This window comes from Triticum urartu, chromosome 3 (assembly GCF_003073215.2).
Source record: "Triticum urartu cultivar G1812 chromosome 3, Tu2.1, whole genome shotgun sequence".
Taxonomy (NCBI): Eukaryota; Viridiplantae; Streptophyta; class Magnoliopsida; order Poales; family Poaceae; genus Triticum; species Triticum urartu.
Genome location: NC_053024.1, coordinates 14,575,212 through 14,594,393, shown reverse-complemented (window position 1 = coordinate 14,594,393; position 19,182 = coordinate 14,575,212). Strand labels below are relative to the sequence as shown.

The 19,182-nt window shown below is 44.8% G+C and overlaps 3 protein-coding genes across 3 annotated transcripts; all 3 read left to right on the top strand.

Annotated features, from left to right (window-relative positions):
• Positions 1-5,514: 5,514 nt before the first annotated feature.
• On the top strand, positions 5,515-6,155 carry LOC125547675. The gene has a single exon (XM_048711482.1). The coding sequence runs from the start codon at positions 5,554-5,556 to the stop codon at positions 6,016-6,018; it is 465 nt and encodes a 154-aa protein (XP_048567439.1). The 5' UTR covers positions 5,515-5,553; the 3' UTR covers positions 6,019-6,155.
• Positions 6,156-11,763: 5,608 nt separating this feature from the next.
• LOC125547674 lies at positions 11,764-12,695 on the top strand. The gene has a single exon (XM_048711480.1). It carries the CDS (start codon positions 12,052-12,054, stop codon positions 12,514-12,516), a length of 465 nt encoding a protein of 154 aa, XP_048567437.1. The 5' UTR covers positions 11,764-12,051; the 3' UTR covers positions 12,517-12,695.
• Positions 12,696-18,259: 5,564 nt separating this feature from the next.
• Positions 18,260-19,149, top strand: LOC125547673. Its single transcript, XM_048711479.1, has one exon. It carries the CDS (start codon positions 18,548-18,550, stop codon positions 19,010-19,012), a length of 465 nt encoding a protein of 154 aa, XP_048567436.1. The 5' UTR covers positions 18,260-18,547; the 3' UTR covers positions 19,013-19,149.
• The last annotated feature ends 33 nt before the right edge of the window (positions 19,150-19,182 follow it).

The window sequence follows — 19,182 nt, the reverse complement described above, 5'->3', positions numbered from 1 at the left end:
ATTTTCTGAATAATTCTGAAATTTTTAGTAACTTCAAAATAAAAGTGAACCAACTTCAATAATATTGATAGTAACTACTCATACAAGTGCCTAGAGCCTATATCAAGCATTAGAACTACTTGGAACCATATAAATTTGACATGCAAGCTCAAGAACATGGTCACCTATGCAGCACAAATTTGCAAAGAATAAAGCACTAGAACAAAAACTAATTGGACCAATGGAGGAGTCACATACCAAGGAACAATCTCCCCAAGCAGTTTCGCGAGAGGTTCTTTGAGCAAGGAGATCGAAAATCGCAGCAAAAGTGGCTGGAACTTGTGCTTGAGTTGGTTTTTCGGGTTTGTGTGAGATAGAGGAAGAAGATGGGTGCTGGGATAAGTGGAGGAGGGCCACCATGGGCCCACGAGGCAGGGGGGCGCGCCCTATAGGGGGGGGGGCGCCCACCACCCTCGTGGCCAGGTGGCAGCTCCTCCCGCAGTAATTTTTGCACAGTAAATCCTCAAATATTCCCGAAAAAATCATATTAAATTGGCATGGCATTCTGAGGACTTTTATTTTCGGGATATTTTTATATTGCACAGATAAGTCGGGAAACAGACAGAAAATACTATTTTACTTTATTTAATATAAATAACAGAAAGTAAAAGTGGGGTACAGAAGGTTGTGCTTCTAGTTTCATCCATCTCATGCTCATCAAAAAGAATCCACTAACAAGGTTGATCAAGTCTTGTTAACAAACTCATTCCGATAATCATGAAACCGAAGAAATTTCGAATAACACTAAGTTACCTCAACGGGGATATGCACATCCCCAATAATAAGAATATCATATTTCTTCTTGACAGTAGGAAGAGGAAATTCAAAACCTCCAAATATAATCGATGGAATTTTTCCAATAGAGTTGATACTATGAACTTGAGGCTGTTTCCTCGGAAAGTGTACCGTATGCTCATTACCATTAACATGAAAAGTGACATTGCCTTTGTTGCAATCAATAACAGCCCCTGCAGTATTAAGAAAAGGTCTTCCAAGAATAATAGAAATACTATCATCCTCGGGAATATCAAGAATAACAAAGTCCGTTAAAATAGTAACGTTTGCAACCACAACAGGCACATCCTCACAGATACCGACAGGTATAGCAGTTGATTTATTAGCCATTTCCAAAGATATTTCAGTAGGTGTTAGCTTGTTCAAGTCAAGTCTACGATATAAAGAGAGAGGCATAACACTAACACCGGCTCCAAGATCACATAAAGCAGTTTTAATATAATTTCTTTTAATGGAGCAAGGTATAGTAGGTACTCCGGGGTCTCCAAGTTTCTTTGGTATTCCACCCTTAAAAGTGTAATTAGCAAGCATGGTGGAAATTTCAGCTTCCGGTATTTTTCTTTTATTAGTAATGATATCCTTCATATATTTAGCATAAGGATTTGTTTTGAGCACATCGGTTAATCTCATACGCAAAAAGATAGGCCTAATCATTTCAGCAAAGCGCTCAAAATCCTCATCATCCTTTTTCTTGGATGGTTTCGGAGGAAAAGGCATGGGTTTCTGAACCCAAGGTTCCCTTTCTTTACCATGTTTCCTAACAACAAAGTCTCTTTTATCATAACGTTGATTCTTTGATTGTGGGTTATCAAGATCAACAACAGGTTCAATTTCTACATCATTATCATTACTAGGTTGAGCATCATCATGAACATCATCATTAATATTTTTACTAGGTTCATGTTCATTACCAGATTGTGTTTCAGCATCAGACATAGAAATATCATTTGGATTATCAGGTGGTTCAGCAATAGGTTCACTAGAAGTTTGCACAGTTCTATCATTTTTCTTCTTCTTCTTTTTAGAAGAACTAGGAACATCAATATTATTTCTTTGAGAATCCTGCTCGATTCTCTTACGGTGGCCTTTAGGATACAAAGGTTCCTGAGTCATTTTACCAGTTCTAGTAGCCACTCTAACAGCATAATCATTTTTCTTACTATTCATTTCATCAAGTACTTCTTTTTGAGCCTTAAGTACTTGTTCTACTTGAGTGGTAACCATAGAAGCATGTTTGCTAACAAGTTTAAGTTCACCTTTAATATTAGCCATATAATCACCCAAGCATCTAATCATATAAGCATTTTCTTTTAATTGTCTACCAAAATAAGCATTGAAGTCATCTTGCTTATACATAAAGTTATCAAACTCATCCAAGCATTGACTAGCAATTTTAGTAGGAGGGACTTCAGCTTTATCATATCTATAGAGAGAATTTACCTTTACTACCTGTGTCGGGATATCGGGATCAGGAGGTTCTTCAGTAAATAAAGAATTGAGATCATAAGTTTCTTCAACAGGCGGTATATTAAGACCATGTATTTCTTCAATAGGAGGTAAATTCTTAACGTCTTCAGCTTTAATACTTTTTTCTTTAATAGATTTCTTTGCCTCTTGCATATCCTCGGGACTGAGAAATAAAACACATCTCTTCTTCGGAGTTGGTTTAGGAATAGGCTCAGTAATTGGAGCAGGAGATGGCTCAGGAGGTGCCCAATTATTTTCATTTGTCAACATATTATTCAATAGAATTTAAGCTTCATCCGATGTTCTTTCCCTGAAAAGAGAACCAGCACAACTATCCAGGTAATCTCTGGAAGCATCGGTTAGTCCATTATAAAAGATATCAAGTATTTCAGGTTTCTTAAGAGGATGATCAGGCAAAGCATTAAGTAACTTGAGAAGCCTCCCCCAAGCTTGTGGGAGACTCTCTTCTTTAATTTGCACGAAGTTGTATATTTCCCTCAAAGCAGCTTGTTTCTTATGAGCAGGGAAATATTTAGCAGAGAAGTAATAGATCATATCCTGGGGACTATACACACAACCAGGATGAAGAGAATTAAACCATATCTTAGCATCGCCCTTTAATGAGAACGGAAATATTTTGAGTATATAAAAGTAACGCGATCTCTCATCATTAGTGAACAGGGCAGCTATATCATTTAACTTAGTAAGACGTGCCACAACAGTTTCAGATTCATAGCCATAAAACGGACCAGATTCAACTAAAGTAATTATATCAGGATCAACAGAGAATTCATAATCCTTATCAGGGACACAAATAGGTGAAGTAGCAAAAGCAGGGTCAGGTCTCATTTTATCTCTAAGTGATTCTTTGTTCCATTTAATTAATAATCTCTTAAGCTCATATCTATCTTTGCAAGCAAAAATAGCGGCAGAAGATTCCGTATCAAAAAGATAGCCCTCATGAATAACAGGCATATTTTCATCATCACTATCATCATCGTATTCAGATTCAATAATTTCTTTATCTCTAGCCCTAGAAATTTGTTCATCAAGAAATTCACTAAGGGGCACAGTAGTATCAGGCATAGAAGCAGTTTCATCATAAGTATCATGCATAGCAGAAGTGGCATCATCAATAACATGCGACACATCAGAACGAATAGCAGAAGCAGATGTAGGTGTCGCAAACTTACTCATAACAGAAAGTGAATCAAGTGCAGAGCTAGATGGCAGTTCCTTACCTCCCCTCGTAGTTGAGGGATAGATCTTGGTTTTGGATCTCTCAAGTTCTTCATAGTGTCCAGCAGATATAAATCCCAAGTGACTCAAAGAATAGAGCTATGCTCCCCGGCAACGGCGCCAGAAATTTGTCTTGATAACCCACAAGTATAGGGAATCACAACAGCTTTCGAGGGTAGAGTATTCAACCCAAGTTTATTGATTCGACACAAGGGGAGCCAAAGAATATTCTCAAGTATTAGCAGCTGAGTTGTCAATTCAACCACACCTGGAAACTTAGTATCTGCAGCAAAGTGTTTAGTAGCAAAGTAATATGATAGTGGTGGTAGCGGCAACAAAAGTAAAGACAGCAAAAGTAATGTTTTTGGTATTTTGTAGTGATTGTAACAGTAGCAGCGGGAAAGTAAATAAGCGAGAACCAGTATATGGAAAACTCGTAGGCACAAGATCAGTGATGGATAATTATGCCGGATGCGGTTCATCATGTAACAGTCATAACATAGGGTGACACAGAACTAGCTCCAATTCATCAATGTAATGTAGGCATGTATTCCGTAAATAGTCATACGTGCTTATGGAAAAGAACTTGCATGACATATTTTGTCCTACCCTCCCGTGGTAGCGGGGTCCTATTGGAAACTAAGGGATATTAAGGCCTCCTCTTAATAGAGAACCGGAACAAAGCATTAGCGCATAGTGAATACATGAACTCCTCAAACTAGGGTCATCACCGGGAGTGGTCCCGATTATTGTCACTTCGGGGTTGCCGGATCATAACACATAGTAGGTGACTATAGACTTGCAAGATAGGATCAAGAACTCACATATATTCATGAAAACATAATAGGTTCAGATCTGAAATCATGGCACTCGGGCCCTAGTGACAAGCATTAAGCATAGCAAAGTCATAGCAACATCAATCTCAAAACATAATGGATACTAGGGATCAAACCCTAACAAAACTAACTCGATTACATGATAAATCTCATCCAACCCATCACCGTCAGCAAGCCTACGATGGAATTACTCACGCACGGCAGTGAGCATCATGAAATTGGTGATGGAGGATGGTTGATGATGATGACCGACGAATCCCCCTCTCCGGAGCCCCGAACGGACTCCAGATCAGCCCTCCCGAGAGGTTTTAGGCTTGGCGGCGGCTCCGTATCGTAAAACGGATGATTTCTTCTCTCTGATTTTTTTCTCATCGAAACTCAATATATGGAGGTGGAGTTGGAGTCGGAGACGCAACAGGGGGCCCACGAGGTAGGGGGCATGCCTAGCCCCCCACCCTCGTGAGAAGGGTGTGGGCCCCCTGGTCTTCATCTTTGGCGAGGATTTTTTATTGTTTTTTCTAAGATGTTCCGTGGAGTTTCAGGTCATTCCGAGGAATATTTGTTTTCTGCACATAAAACAACACCATGGTAATTCTGCTGAAAACAGCGTCAGTCCGGGTTAGTTCCATTCAAATCATACAAGTTAGAGTCTAAAACAAGGGCAAAATTGTTTGGAAAAGTAGATACGACGGAGACGTATGAACCACCACTTTTCCACACTCACTATATTTACTTTATTGTTCTTTATTAAAACAACACTTTACTTTTATTTTCATGTTCTTTATTATCTTGCAAACCTATTCTATTACACCTATAGAGTAATTTTATTTCTTGTTTTAGGTAAAGAAAACATTAAGTGTGCGTAGAGTTGTATCGGTGGTCGATAGAACTTGAGGAGTATTAATTCTACCTTTGCCTCCTTATTGGGTTTGACACTTATTTATCGGAAGGGCTACAACTGATTGCCTACACTTGTGGATTATCACCAACTACGACCGCATCAACGTCGACGACGATGGTTAGCTAGACACCCGGCAGACCTCATCCTATCGTCCTCCAATGCCTCCCCTTAATTGGGCTTGATTCAAGCACAAGACAACACCAGAGCCCTAATACGTCCATTTTGCATCAAGAGATCACACGCTCGGCTTATTCGTTAGCAGATTCGGTGAAATCGATGTCGCCCGCCGTCTCATTGCAGTCGACGATGCGGCCAGCAGCCCCGGGACTTGGGCGCCAGCTGCACGGGTCGCCGCCCTGCCACGGTCCGCTGCTCCGACCGAGGAGGCCGCGGGCGATGGCGACGGTGTGCTGCGGTGCCTTCCGGCGGGACCACTACGGGGGCGCGCTGGTGGACGAGGGCATGGCGGTGCTCCGGCGGAGGATCCGGGAGGCGCGGATGACCGAGACCAACTACGAGGCGCCGCCGGGGTGGGCGGCCTGGGAGAAGCGCTACTACCGGGCGTACGTCTCTGATGTGTCCACGCTCGCCGGCGCTCTGCAGTTGCTGGCCATGGATACCAGGCCCGGCGTCGCGGCTGCTGTTGCCGCGCTGGTGCTCGCCGGCGTGCCGGTGTCCGCCGTCTTCGCGCTGCACCTCCTTGGGCAGGCGGCGGGATCCGTTTTGCACCTTGTTTCTTGATTGACTATCATTCATTCGCCGGCAGCGTGTGCTATCTGTGTCTGTAGATAATTAGATACACAGTGCAATGGAGATATGTAATTCTTTTGGTTTTAGCTGCAGTATAAACGCAGAGTAATATGTATTTTCTTTTCTTATTTCACTGGTTTTAACGAGCGAAGGTGATCCGTCAATCTTTTTCTTCGGTGGCTGCTATGGTGGTGCCGGAGGTAAATGACAGAAATTGGTGTCAAGCTCAGAGATGTTTTGCTATCTTTTTCAGTTTTGTCATGTCGGTCCTTACGTGATTTGTATTTTGACCTTTTTTATATGAATGAGACACATATTACTATGCAAAAAAATTCAACGAGACAACTTGTCAAATTGCTGGCTTCAACGACCCAACATTTTTTTAGAAAGGACGCGATTGGCCGGCTCTAGAACTGAAGCCTGAAGTTTACAACACCACCGAGAGAGTGGACCCGAAGTCAAATGCTTTGTGGAATGTGATAACGACACCTGTTACATTACATCATAAGATTGCCTTGTGTACCCTTCAAAAAAAAAAGATTGCCTTGTGTCATTTTGGGGTTGAAGATCAATAACCTATTAGAATTTAGAAGACGAACCAGACCCGCGTCACTCTGCTTGTACGTGCAACTCATGGGAAACCTAATGCGCTATGAGCCGGCATGAGGAGGGCTGGCGGTAATTTAGCCGGATGTCCAAGTTAGGTCCGGCTTGAACGATCACAAAATCAAATTATTTCACAGATTCCAAAATAAAAACGATTTCAAAACTGGTAATTTCAACTATTTCATAGATTGAAATACCAACTTCACCAATTGTAATAGGTTATTTCAGCTATTTCACGCCACTAGTACTAATGGCGATTCTGCCGGGGTAACTTCACCACCAACACTCCATTCATCATGAGGATCATCATCTCCATCAACATCTTCATCAGCACCATCTCATCTCCAAATCCTAGTTCATCTCTTGTGATCAATCTTTGTATCAAACCTTAGATTGCTACCTGGGGGTGCTAGTAGTGTTGATTACATCTTGTAGTTGATGCTTGTTGGTTCAATTGGTGGAAGACTATTATTTTCAGATTGGTAATCATATATTTGTAACCACTGATCATGATCAATATGATGAGGTTTGAGTAGTTCCATTAGTTCTTGAGGACATGAGAGAAGTCTTGTTACTCATGTGAAGTTGATGATCGTTCAATGTTTTGATATTATGCTGTGTTGTTCTTCCTCTAGTGGTGTCATGTAAATGTCGACTACATGACATTCGCCATCTTTGGTCCTTGGGGAGTGCATTTTGAAATTAGTTTGTGGATCATGGTTTGTGGGAGTGATAGAAACCTAAACCCTGATTTGTGAATTATTCCGCAAGGGGTTGTTTTGGATCCAACTCTTTAATGTTATCGTTAGATTTATCTTAATTACCTCTTGTAGCTGTGGATGCTTGCATAGAGAGTATACTTATAAGTAGGTATATGTTCAAGTTAGGACAATATCTTAGCTCGGGTCCACCCACATAACACTTATCAATGCAATGAATGTAAGTCAATGAATCATGGTGAATGTAACTTGGTGATATTCCCGTGTGTCCTTAAGAGCGTTTTAATCACTATAAGAAATATCACTAGCTTGTCCTTAGCACAATTTAGGATTGGGCCACTTTCTGTATCTTGCTACCTTGTTATAAATTATCTTGCTATCAAACTATCTATCAAAACCATCTTACAACATTTGAAGTGAAATCCTTGCTGAAAACCGCCTATCAATTCTTTTTGTTCCTCGTTGGGTTTGATACTCTTACTTACCGAAAGGACGATGATTGATCCTCTATACTTGTGGGTCATCAGGCCCTCCTCGTCAAATACGCGTCGGCAAGGCTACGGAGACGTGCCCGTCAGGCCCTTGGAGCTTCTCGCCAGGCTACATGCCCTCTGGCTCGTGCATGTCTTCCTGGTCGCATTTCTCTCGGCCGACGTGGCCACTCTATACTTGATGATGTGGCCGCGCCCCGTGTACCTTGTCGACTACGCCTGCTTCTGCACCAAACCCAGCCACCGCGCCCATCCCAGAGTTTTGCATGGTGTTCGACTCCTGCAAGTTTGCTTGCTCCTGCGAGGGCTATAAGGACCAGAAGCCCACCTCAAGCCCAACAACACCGCCGCTAGGCTCTCCCGTGCCACCACCATCGTACCCATGCTTGACTAGCAATCAGCGTTTGTGCCTGGAAGGCTAATCACGGATAACATAATTTCAGCCTATGAATGCCTTCACTTTATGAAGAGGAACAGATCCAAAGCTAATAGCTATTGCGCGTTAAAACTAGATATGATGAAAGCTTATGACAGGGTGGAGTGGACTTACCTGCGTGCTATTATGGAGAAACTGGGTTTTGCTCCACAGTGGGTAACGATTATCATGAGCATGATAAGTTCAGTATCTTTTTTAGTGATGTTTAATGGGGTTAAGTCAGAGGTGTTTAAGCCTACCCGTGGTATTCGACAGGGAGATCCGATTTCACCGTATCTTTTCTTGTTGGCAGCAGAGGGCCTTTCGTGCCTATTAAAATCTCAGAACGAGTCATCCCAGCTCAGCGGCATTAAGGTGGAACCATCGACTCCGCCGGTGAACCACCTTTTATTCACGGATGACAGCCTGCTGTTTTTCAGGGCAAGTATCAGCGGAGCGGAGTCGGTTTCAAATCTATTGGATAAATATTGTTTGGCATCAGGACAGAGAATTAACAGGGACAAGTCATCGATCTTCTTCAGTAGAGGATGTTCAGAAATAGTTCGAAATGCCGTGAAGGGTTTTTTGCAAGTTCCCAATGAATCACTTAATGACAAATATCTGGGTATGCCATCTGATGTGGGGCACTCCAAAAAGGGGACTTTCAAATATTTGAGTGATCGGGTTTGGAATAAGGTGAAGGGTTGGATGAGCAAGTGCTTGTCGGCAGGAGGAAAGGAGGTGCTTATAAAATCTGTACCACAAGCTATTCCGGTATTTTCAATGTCTTGTTTCAAATTGCCAAGATGCCTTTGTGATCATATAAAAACTATCATCAGGAAGTTTTGGTGGGGCTGCAAACAAGGCGAACGCAAACCAGCATGGGTATCATGGGATGTAATGACCAGGCCAAAATTCTTGGGAGGTTTAGGCTTCAGAGATCTTGAACTATTCAATCTAGCACTACTTGCTAGGCAAGCGTGGAGAATCCTTCAGAATCCAGAAACTTTAAGTGCAAACATTTTGAAGGCATCGTATTTCCCAAGCTCTACAATCCTTGAGGTGGAGCTAGGGTCTCGGCCATCACAGATCTGGCGGGCTATCCTTGAGGGCCGGGATGTGTTGCAGCAAGGAGTTATCAGAAGGATTGGGAACGGACGATCCACTAATATTTGGGAGGACAATTGGATACCCAAAGAAACAACACCGAGGCCGATCACGTCGCTGGTTCAGACACCGCCGGAGAGAGTATCTGACCTATTGCACCCAGCTACGGTGGCATGGAATGAACCCCTAATACGGTCAGTTTTTCCGCCGTTTGATGCTGAGGCTATTTTGAAGATACCGATGTGCACCCGCAACACTGAGGACTTCTGGGCTTGGAATCCTGACAGGAAGGGTAAGTTCATGGTAAGCTCGGCGTACAAATTACTTGTCACAACAAAGTTACAGAGAGAAGCTTGGTTAGAAGGAAGAGGAGGTGCATCGTCTAACTCCAGAGAAGAGGATGCATGGAGCAATCTATGGAAACTGAAAGTGCCATCAAAGGTGAGAATTTTTCTGTGGGGTCTAGCACGTCATTCCATACCAACTACGAACGTTCTTTAGAGACGGAATATGGCAACTCAAAGTACCTGCCCTCTATGTGGCTGCCAAGATTCTTGGAGACATGCGCTCCTGTCTTGCACGATATCGAGATGTGTTTAGGCATTAACAGATGAAAACATTGTGTCCAAGATGACGGCGAGTACGGAGCCAAGTGCAAAGAATTGGCTTTTTGAGCTTTATGAGGCACTAGACCATGCGAGCTTCTCGAGGATGAGTGTCACATTATGGGTCGTGTGGTACGCAAGGCGCAAGGCGATTTATGAATCTCTTTTTCAAAACCCACACCAGACTGTTTCCTTTGTAGACTCTTATCTTCAAGAGCTACATCAAGCTATCGCTTGTGAACCTAGGGTACAAGTTCAGGCGGCAAAGGAGCAACAACGGCGCTGGATTCCACCTCCGCGTGGCTCAAATAAGATAAACGTGGATGGGGCACTATCAAAAAACAGGCGAGTGGGAGTTGCTGCCGCAGTCTGCCGTGACTCAAACGGCAACTATCTTGGCGCGTCGGCGGTGGTCTATGGGGGCGTACGCGACCTGATGATCTTGAAGACATACGCGTGTCGGGAGGCTTTAGCGTTGGCTGAAGATCTCCATGGGCAGAATATCAGGGTGGCATCGGATTGCCAAGGTGTGGTGCAGGACATCAATGAAGGGACAGCTGACCCCAATGCGGCTGTTATACATGAAATAACGAACCGCAAGGATAGTTTTACTTCTTGCTCTTTTGTGTTTGAGCGGAGGAATTTTAATTTCGAGGCTCATAATCTCGCTAAGTTTGCTTGTAATCTAGATGTAGGTAGACATGTTTGGCTGGGCACTCCTCATGACCTAAGCCGTGTACCTATGAACATTGTCATGTATCAATAAAGACAGCGAGATTTCTCAAAAGAAAAAAAACCCATGCTAGACGGTAGGATCACGTGCAACGCCCACGGGCTTGCCGCCACGCGTCCGGAAGCTGCTTGAGAAAATGCCCAATTGGAAGAAGATAAACATTCAGTCATTACACACCTCTTATTTGCCATCTCAGCTGGTCAAAGTATTTGTGTTTGGTCTTTGTCACATCAGCCCAACAGGTGGGCCATACCTGGCGGATTCGCTGTTTTCACAAGCTCAGACGGTCATCATTGCTTTGATTAGCCTAAGAAATAGTGGTTCGCTGTGAGTTATCTCAAAAGCGGCACCAATCTGTTATCCTAACCTCAACTGTAATGATTTTGAGTGATTATACCTTGTCCAATGATAAAGAGCCGAGAAAATATTAATATGATAAAACAAAGTGCTGCGCTCGACCGGCGCTAAACGTTTGTGACGTATGACCAATGCGCACATGTTTATTTTCTTTGTTCGTCGGCCAAAAGAAGAATATTTAGATATCAACATTGAATAGTTGGTGTATGTTCAAGGGTCGATCAGCGGCGTTCCTTCCAACAGAAAACAACATATATATATAACAAAACAAATATGAAGAACCATCGTCGATCCAAAAAAGACATGGTCGATCAGAGCTTCATATAAAAAATTGAGAAGTATGTTGTATACTATACCAACATCCAGAGAACCTGTTGCTTGCACTTTTTTCTCTAATAATAAATAAACCGGCCGCCCCGGCCAGGCATGCATTGCTGGTTCAACTCATCTCAAAATATACAATTTCGTCAACCATGATGGCATTTGCGAACGGCGTGGCTGGCAGTTTCTGCAGTGGGAGATGGCAAATTGCAAAACTGCCATGACAGTTTGTTTAAATCGCGGGAGTTTTAGTTGTAAAAAACTGCCACCGTCCGACGGCTCTGGCGGCGAACGTTCACCATAGCTATTCCGTTCTTTAATCAATCACAACTGGCACTGTGCTACGTAGTAGACCATTCAACCGGGCGATGATTGATCAATTAATCGATGAGACCAAGCGGCAACAGGCGCGCAAGCAGGTGTTAGTTGGAATCCAATCCACATAAACAACATCAGATCACCGGCAAGAAGCCGCCGTCCATACAACCGCGTGAACCCCCGGTGCCAGTGCCTATAAGAATAAGAAGCACACCCACTCAAGCTGCATCTTCCATCGCTTCCTGCCCCTCCTTCCATCGCTTCCTTGTTGTGCACTGCTAGCTATTACCATATCTTCTTGACTCAGGAGATCACACGCTCGGCTTATTCGTTAGCAGATTCGGTGAAATCGATGTCGCCCGCCGTCTCATTGCAGTCGACGATGCGGCCAGCAGCCCCGGGACTTGGGCGCCAGCTGCACGGGTCGCCGCCCTGCCACGGTCCGCTGCTCCGACCGAGGAGGCCGCGGGCGATGGCGACGGTGTGCTGCGGTGCCTTCCGGCGGGACCACTACGGGGGCGCGCTGGTGGACGAGGGCATGGCGGTGCTCCGGCGGAGGATCCGGGAGGCGCGGATGACCGAGACCAACTACGAGGCGCCGCCGGGGTGGGCGGCCTGGGAGAAGCGCTACTACCGGGCGTACGTCTCTGATGTGTCCACGCTCGCCGGCGCTCTGCAGTTGCTGGCCATGGATACCAGGCCCGGCGTCGCGGCTGCTGTTGCCGCGCTGGTGCTCGCCGGCGTGCCGGTGTCCGCCGTCTTCGCGCTGCACCTCCTTGGGCAGGCGGCGGGATCCGTTTTGCACCTTGTTTCTTGATTGACTATCATTCATTCGCCGGCAGCGTGTGCTATCTGTGTCTGTAGATAATTAGATACACAGTGCAATGGAGATATGTAATTCTTTTGGTTTTAGCTGCAGTATAAACGCAGAGTAATATGTATTTTCTTTTCTTATTTCACTGGTTTTAACGAGCGAAGGTGATCCGTCAATCTTTTCTTCGGTGGCTGCTATGGTGGTGCCGGAGGTAAATGACAGAAATTGGTGTCAAGCTCAGAGATGTTTTGCTATCTTTTCAGTTTTGTCATGTCGGTCCTTACGTGATTTGTATTTTGACCTTTTTTATATGAATGAGACACATATTACTATGCAAAAAAATTCAACGAGACAACTTGTCAAATTGCTGGCTTCAACGACCCAACATTTTTTTAGAAAGGACGCGATTGGCCGGCTCTAGATTTTTTTTTTAATGATACGGCGACCACCGAGAGAGTGGACCCGAAGTCAAATGCTTTGTGGAATGTGATAACGACACCTGTTACATTACATCATAAGATTGCCTTGTGTACCCTTCAAAAAAAAAAGATTGCCTTGTGTCATTTTGGGGTTGAAGATCAATAACCTATTAGAATTTAGAAGACGAACCAGACCCGCGTCACTCTGCTTGTACGTGCAACTCATGGGAAACCTAATGCGCTATGAGCCGGCATGAGGAGGGCTGGCGGTAATTTAGCCGGATGTCCAAGTTAGGTCCGGCTTGAACGATCACAAAATCAAATTATTTCACAGATTCCAAAATAAAAACGATTTCAAAACTGGTAATTTCAACTATTTCATAGATTGAAATACCAACTTCACCAATTGTAATAGGTTATTTCAGCTATTTCACGCCACTAGTACTAATGGCGATTCTGCCGGGGTAACTTCACCACCAACACTCCATTCATCATGAGGATCATCATCTCCATCAACATCTTCATCAGCACCATCTCATCTCCAAATCCTAGTTCATCTCTTGTGATCAATCTTTGTATCAAACCTTAGATTGCTACCTGGGGGTGCTAGTAGTGTTGATTACATCTTGTAGTTGATGCTTGTTGGTTCAATTGGTGGAAGACTATTATTTTCAGATTGGTAATCATATATTTGTAACCACTGATCATGATCAATATGATGAGGTTTGAGTAGTTCCATTAGTTCTTGAGGACATGAGAGAAGTCTTGTTACTCATGTGAAGTTGATGATCGTTCAATGTTTTGATATTATGCTGTGTTGTTCTTCCTCTAGTGGTGTCATGTAAATGTCGACTACATGACATTCGCCATCTTTGGTCCTTGGGGAGTGCATTTTGAAATTAGTTTGTGGATCATGGTTTGTGGGAGTGATAGAAACCTAAACCCTGATTTGTGAATTATTCCGCAAGGGGTTGTTTTGGATCCAACTCTTTAATGTTATCGTTAGATTTATCTTAATTACCTCTTGTAGCTGTGGATGCTTGCATAGAGAGTATACTTATAAGTAGGTATATGTTCAAGTTAGGACAATATCTTAGCTCGGGTCCACCCACATAACACTTATCAATGCAATGAATGTAAGTCAATGAATCATGGTGAATGTAACTTGGTGATATTCCCGTGTGTCCTTAAGAGCGTTTTAATCACTATAAGAAATATCACTAGCTTGTCCTTAGCACAATTTAGGATTGGGCCACTTTCTGTATCTTGCTACCTTGTTATAAATTATCTTGCTATCAAACTATCTATCAAAACCATCTTACAACATTTGAAGTGAAATCCTTGCTGAAAACCGCCTATCAATTCTTTTTGTTCCTCGTTGGGTTTGATACTCTTACTTACCGAAAGGACGATGATTGATCCTCTATACTTGTGGGTCATCAGGCCCTCCTCGTCAAATACGCGTCGGCAAGGCTACGGAGACGTGCCCGTCAGGCCCTTGGAGCTTCTCGCCAGGCTACATGCCCTCTGGCTCGTGCATGTCTTCCTGGTCGCATTTCTCTCGGCCGACGTGGCCACTCTATACTTGATGATGTGGCCGCGCCCCGTGTACCTTGTCGACTACGCCTGCTTCTGCACCAAACCCAGCCACCGCGCCCATCCCAGAGTTTTGCATGGTGTTCGACTCCTGCAAGTTTGCTTGCTCCTGCGAGGGCTATAAGGACCAGAAGCCCACCTCAAGCCCAACAACACCGCCGCTAGGCTCTCCCGTGCCACCACCATCGTACCCATGCTTGACTAGCAATCAGCGTTTGTGCCTGGAAGGCTAATCACGGATAACATAATTTCAGCCTATGAATGCCTTCACTTTATGAAGAGGAACAGATCCAAAGCTAATAGCTATTGCGCGTTAAAACTAGATATGATGAAAGCTTATGACAGGGTGGAGTGGACTTACCTGCGTGCTATTATGGAGAAACTGGGTTTTGCTCCACAGTGGGTAACGATTATCATGAGCATGATAAGTTCAGTATCTTTTTTAGTGATGTTTAATGGGGTTAAGTCAGAGGTGTTTAAGCCTACCCGTGGTATTCGACAGGGAGATCCGATTTCACCGTATCTTTTCTTGTTGGCAGCAGAGGGCCTTTCGTGCCTATTAAAATCTCAGAACGAGTCATCCCAGCTCAGCGGCATTAAGGTGGAACCATCGACTCCGCCGGTGAACCACCTTTTATTCACGGATGACAGCCTGCTGTTTTTCAGGGCAAGTATCAGCGGAGCGGAGTCGGTTTCAAATCTATTGGATAAATATTGTTTGGCATCAGGACAGAGAATTAACAGGGACAAGTCATCGATCTTCTTCAGTAGAGGATGTTCAGAAATAGTTCGAAATGCCGTGAAGGGTTTTTTGCAAGTTCCCAATGAATCACTTAATGACAAATATCTGGGTATGCCATCTGATGTGGGGCACTCCAAAAAGGGGACTTTCAAATATTTGAGTGATCGGGTTTGGAATAAGGTGAAGGGTTGGATGAGCAAGTGCTTGTCGGCAGGAGGAAAGGAGGTGCTTATAAAATCTGTACCACAAGCTATTCCGGTATTTTCAATGTCTTGTTTCAAATTGCCAAGATGCCTTTGTGATCATATAAAAACTATCATCAGGAAGTTTTGGTGGGGCTGCAAACAAGGCGAACGCAAACCAGCATGGGTATCATGGGATGTAATGACCAGGCCAAAATTCTTGGGAGGTTTAGGCTTCAGAGATCTTGAACTATTCAATCTAGCACTACTTGCTAGGCAAGCGTGGAGAATCCTTCAGAATCCAGAAACTTTAAGTGCAAACATTTTGAAGGCATCGTATTTCCCAAGCTCTACAATCCTTGAGGTGGAGCTAGGGTCTCGGCCATCACAGATCTGGCGGGCTATCCTTGAGGGCCGGGATGTGTTGCAGCAAGGAGTTATCAGAAGGATTGGGAACGGACGATCCACTAATATTTGGGAGGACAATTGGATACCCAAAGAAACAACACCGAGGCCGATCACGTCGCTGGTTCAGACACCGCCGGAGAGAGTATCTGACCTATTGCACCCAGCTACGGTGGCATGGAATGAACCCCTAATACGGTCAGTTTTTCCGCCGTTTGATGCTGAGGCTATTTTGAAGATACCGATGTGCACCCGCAACACTGAGGACTTCTGGGCTTGGAATCCTGACAGGAAGGGTAAGTTCATGGTAAGCTCGGCGTACAAATTACTTGTCACAACAAAGTTACAGAGAGAAGCTTGGTTAGAAGGAAGAGGAGGTGCATCGTCTAACTCCAGAGAAGAGGATGCATGGAGCAATCTATGGAAACTGAAAGTGCCATCAAAGGTGAGAATTTTTCTGTGGGGTCTAGCACGTCATTCCATACCAACTACGAACGTTCTTTAGAGACGGAATATGGCAACTCAAAGTACCTGCCCTCTATGTGGCTGCCAAGATTCTTGGAGACATGCGCTCCTGTCTTGCACGATATCGAGATGTGTTTAGGCATTAACAGATGAAAACATTGTGTCCAAGATGACGGCGAGTACGGAGCCAAGTGCAAAGAATTGGCTTTTTGAGCTTTATGAGGCACTAGACCATGCGAGCTTCTCGAGGATGAGTGTCACATTATGGGTCGTGTGGTACGCAAGGCGCAAGGCGATTTATGAATCTCTTTTTCAAAACCCACACCAGACTGTTTCCTTTGTAGACTCTTATCTTCAAGAGCTACATCAAGCTATCGCTTGTGAACCTAGGGTACAAGTTCAGGCGGCAAAGGAGCAACAACGGCGCTGGATTCCACCTCCGCGTGGCTCAAATAAGATAAACGTGGATGGGGCACTATCAAAAAACAGGCGAGTGGGAGTTGCTGCCGCAGTCTGCCGTGACTCAAACGGCAACTATCTTGGCGCGTCGGCGGTGGTCTATGGGGGCGTACGCGACCTGATGATCTTGAAGACATACGCGTGTCGGGAGGCTTTAGCGTTGGCTGAAGATCTCCATGGGCAGAATATCAGGGTGGCATCGGATTGCCAAGGTGTGGTGCAGGACATCAATGAAGGGACAGCTGACCCCAATGCGGCTGTTATACATGAAATAACGAACCGCAAGGATAGTTTTACTTCTTGCTCTTTTGTGTTTGAGCGGAGGAATTTTAATTTCGAGGCTCATAATCTCGCTAAGTTTGCTTGTAATCTAGATGTAGGTAGACATGTTTGGCTGGGCACTCCTCATGACCTAAGCCGTGTACCTATGAACATTGTCATGTATCAATAAAGACAGCGAGATTTCTCAAAAGAAAAAAAACCCATGCTAGACGGTAGGATCACGTGCAACGCCCACGGGCTTGCCGCCACGCGTCCGGAAGCTGCTTGAGAAAATGCCCAATTGGAAGAAGATAAACATTCAGTCATTACACACCTCTTATTTGCCATCTCAGCTGGTCAAAGTATTTGTGTTTGGTCTTTGTCACATCAGCCCAACAGGTGGGCCATACCTGGCGGATTCGCTGTTTTCACAAGCTCAGACGGTCATCATTGCTTTGATTAGCCTAAGAAATAGTGGTTCGCTGTGAGTTATCTCAAAAGCGGCACCAATCTGTTATCCTAACCTCAACTGTAATGATTTTGAGTGATTATACCTTGTCCAATGATAAAGAGCCGAGAAAATATTAATATGATAAAACAAAGTGCTGCGCTCGACCGGCGCTAAACGTTTGTGACGTATGACCAATGCGCACATGTTTATTTTCTTTGTTCGTCGGCCAAAAGAAGAATATTTAGATATCAACATTGAATAGTTGGTGTATGTTCAAGGGTCGATCAGCGGCGTTCCTTCCAACAGAAAACAACATATATATATAACAAAACAAATATGAAGAACCATCGTCGATCCAAAAAAGACATGGTCGATCAGAGCTTCATATAAAAAATTGAGAAGTATGTTGTATACTATACCAACATCCAGAGAACCTGTTGCTTGCACTTTTTTCTCTAATAATAAATAAACCGGCCGCCCCGGCCAGGCATGCATTGCTGGTTCAACTCATCTCAAAATATACAATTTCGTCAACCATGATGGCATTTGCGAACGGCGTGGCTGGCAGTTTCTGCAGTGGGAGATGGCAAATTGCAAAACTGCCATGACAGTTTGTTTAAATCGCGGGAGTTTTAGTTGTAAAAAACTGCCACCGTCCGACGGCTCTGGCGGCGAACGTTCACCATAGCTATTCCGTTCTTTAATCAATCACAACTGGCACTGTGCTACGTAGTAGACCATTCAACCGGGCGATGATTGATCAATTAATCGATGAGACCAAGCGGCAACAGGCGCGCAAGCAGGTGTTAGTTGGAATCCAATCCACATAAACAACATCAGATCACCGGCAAGAAGCCGCCGTCCATACAACCGCGTGAACCCCCGGTGCCAGTGCCTATAAGAATAAGAAGCACACCCACTCAAGCTGCATCTTCCATCGCTTCCTGCCCCTCCTTCCATCGCTTCCTTGTTGTGCACTGCTAGCTATTACCATATCTTCTTGACTCAGGAGATCACACGCTCGGCTTATTCGTTAGCAGATTCGGTGAAATCGATGTCGCCCGCCGTCTCATTGCAGTCGACGATGCGGCCAGCAGCCCCGGGACTTGGGCGCCAGCTGCACGGGTCGCCGCCCTGCCACGGTCCGCTGCTCCGACCGAGGAGGCCGCGGGCGATGGCGACGGTGTGCTGCGGTGCCTTCCGGCGGGACCACTACGGGGGCGCGCTGGTGGACGAGGGCATGGCGGTGCTCCGGCGGAGGATCCGGGAGGCGCGGATGACCGAGACCAACTACGAGGCGCCGCCGGGGTGGGCGGCCTGGGAGAAGCGCTACTACCGGGCGTACGTCTCTGATGTGTCCACGCTCGCCGGCGCTCTGCAGTTGCTGGCCATGGATACCAGGCCCGGCGTCGCGGCTGCTGTTGCCGCGCTGGTGCTCGCCGGCGTGCCGGTGTCCGCCGTCTTCGCGCTGCACCTCCTTGGGCAGGCGGCGGGATCCGTTTTGCACCTTGTTTCTTGATTGACTATCATTCATTCGCCGGCAGCGTGTGCTATCTGTGTCTGTAGATAATTAGATACACAGTGCAATGGAGATATGTAATTCTTTTGGTTTTAGCTGCAGTATAAACGCAGAGTAATATGTATTTTCTTTTCTTATTTCACTGGTTTTAACGAGCGAAGGTGATCCGT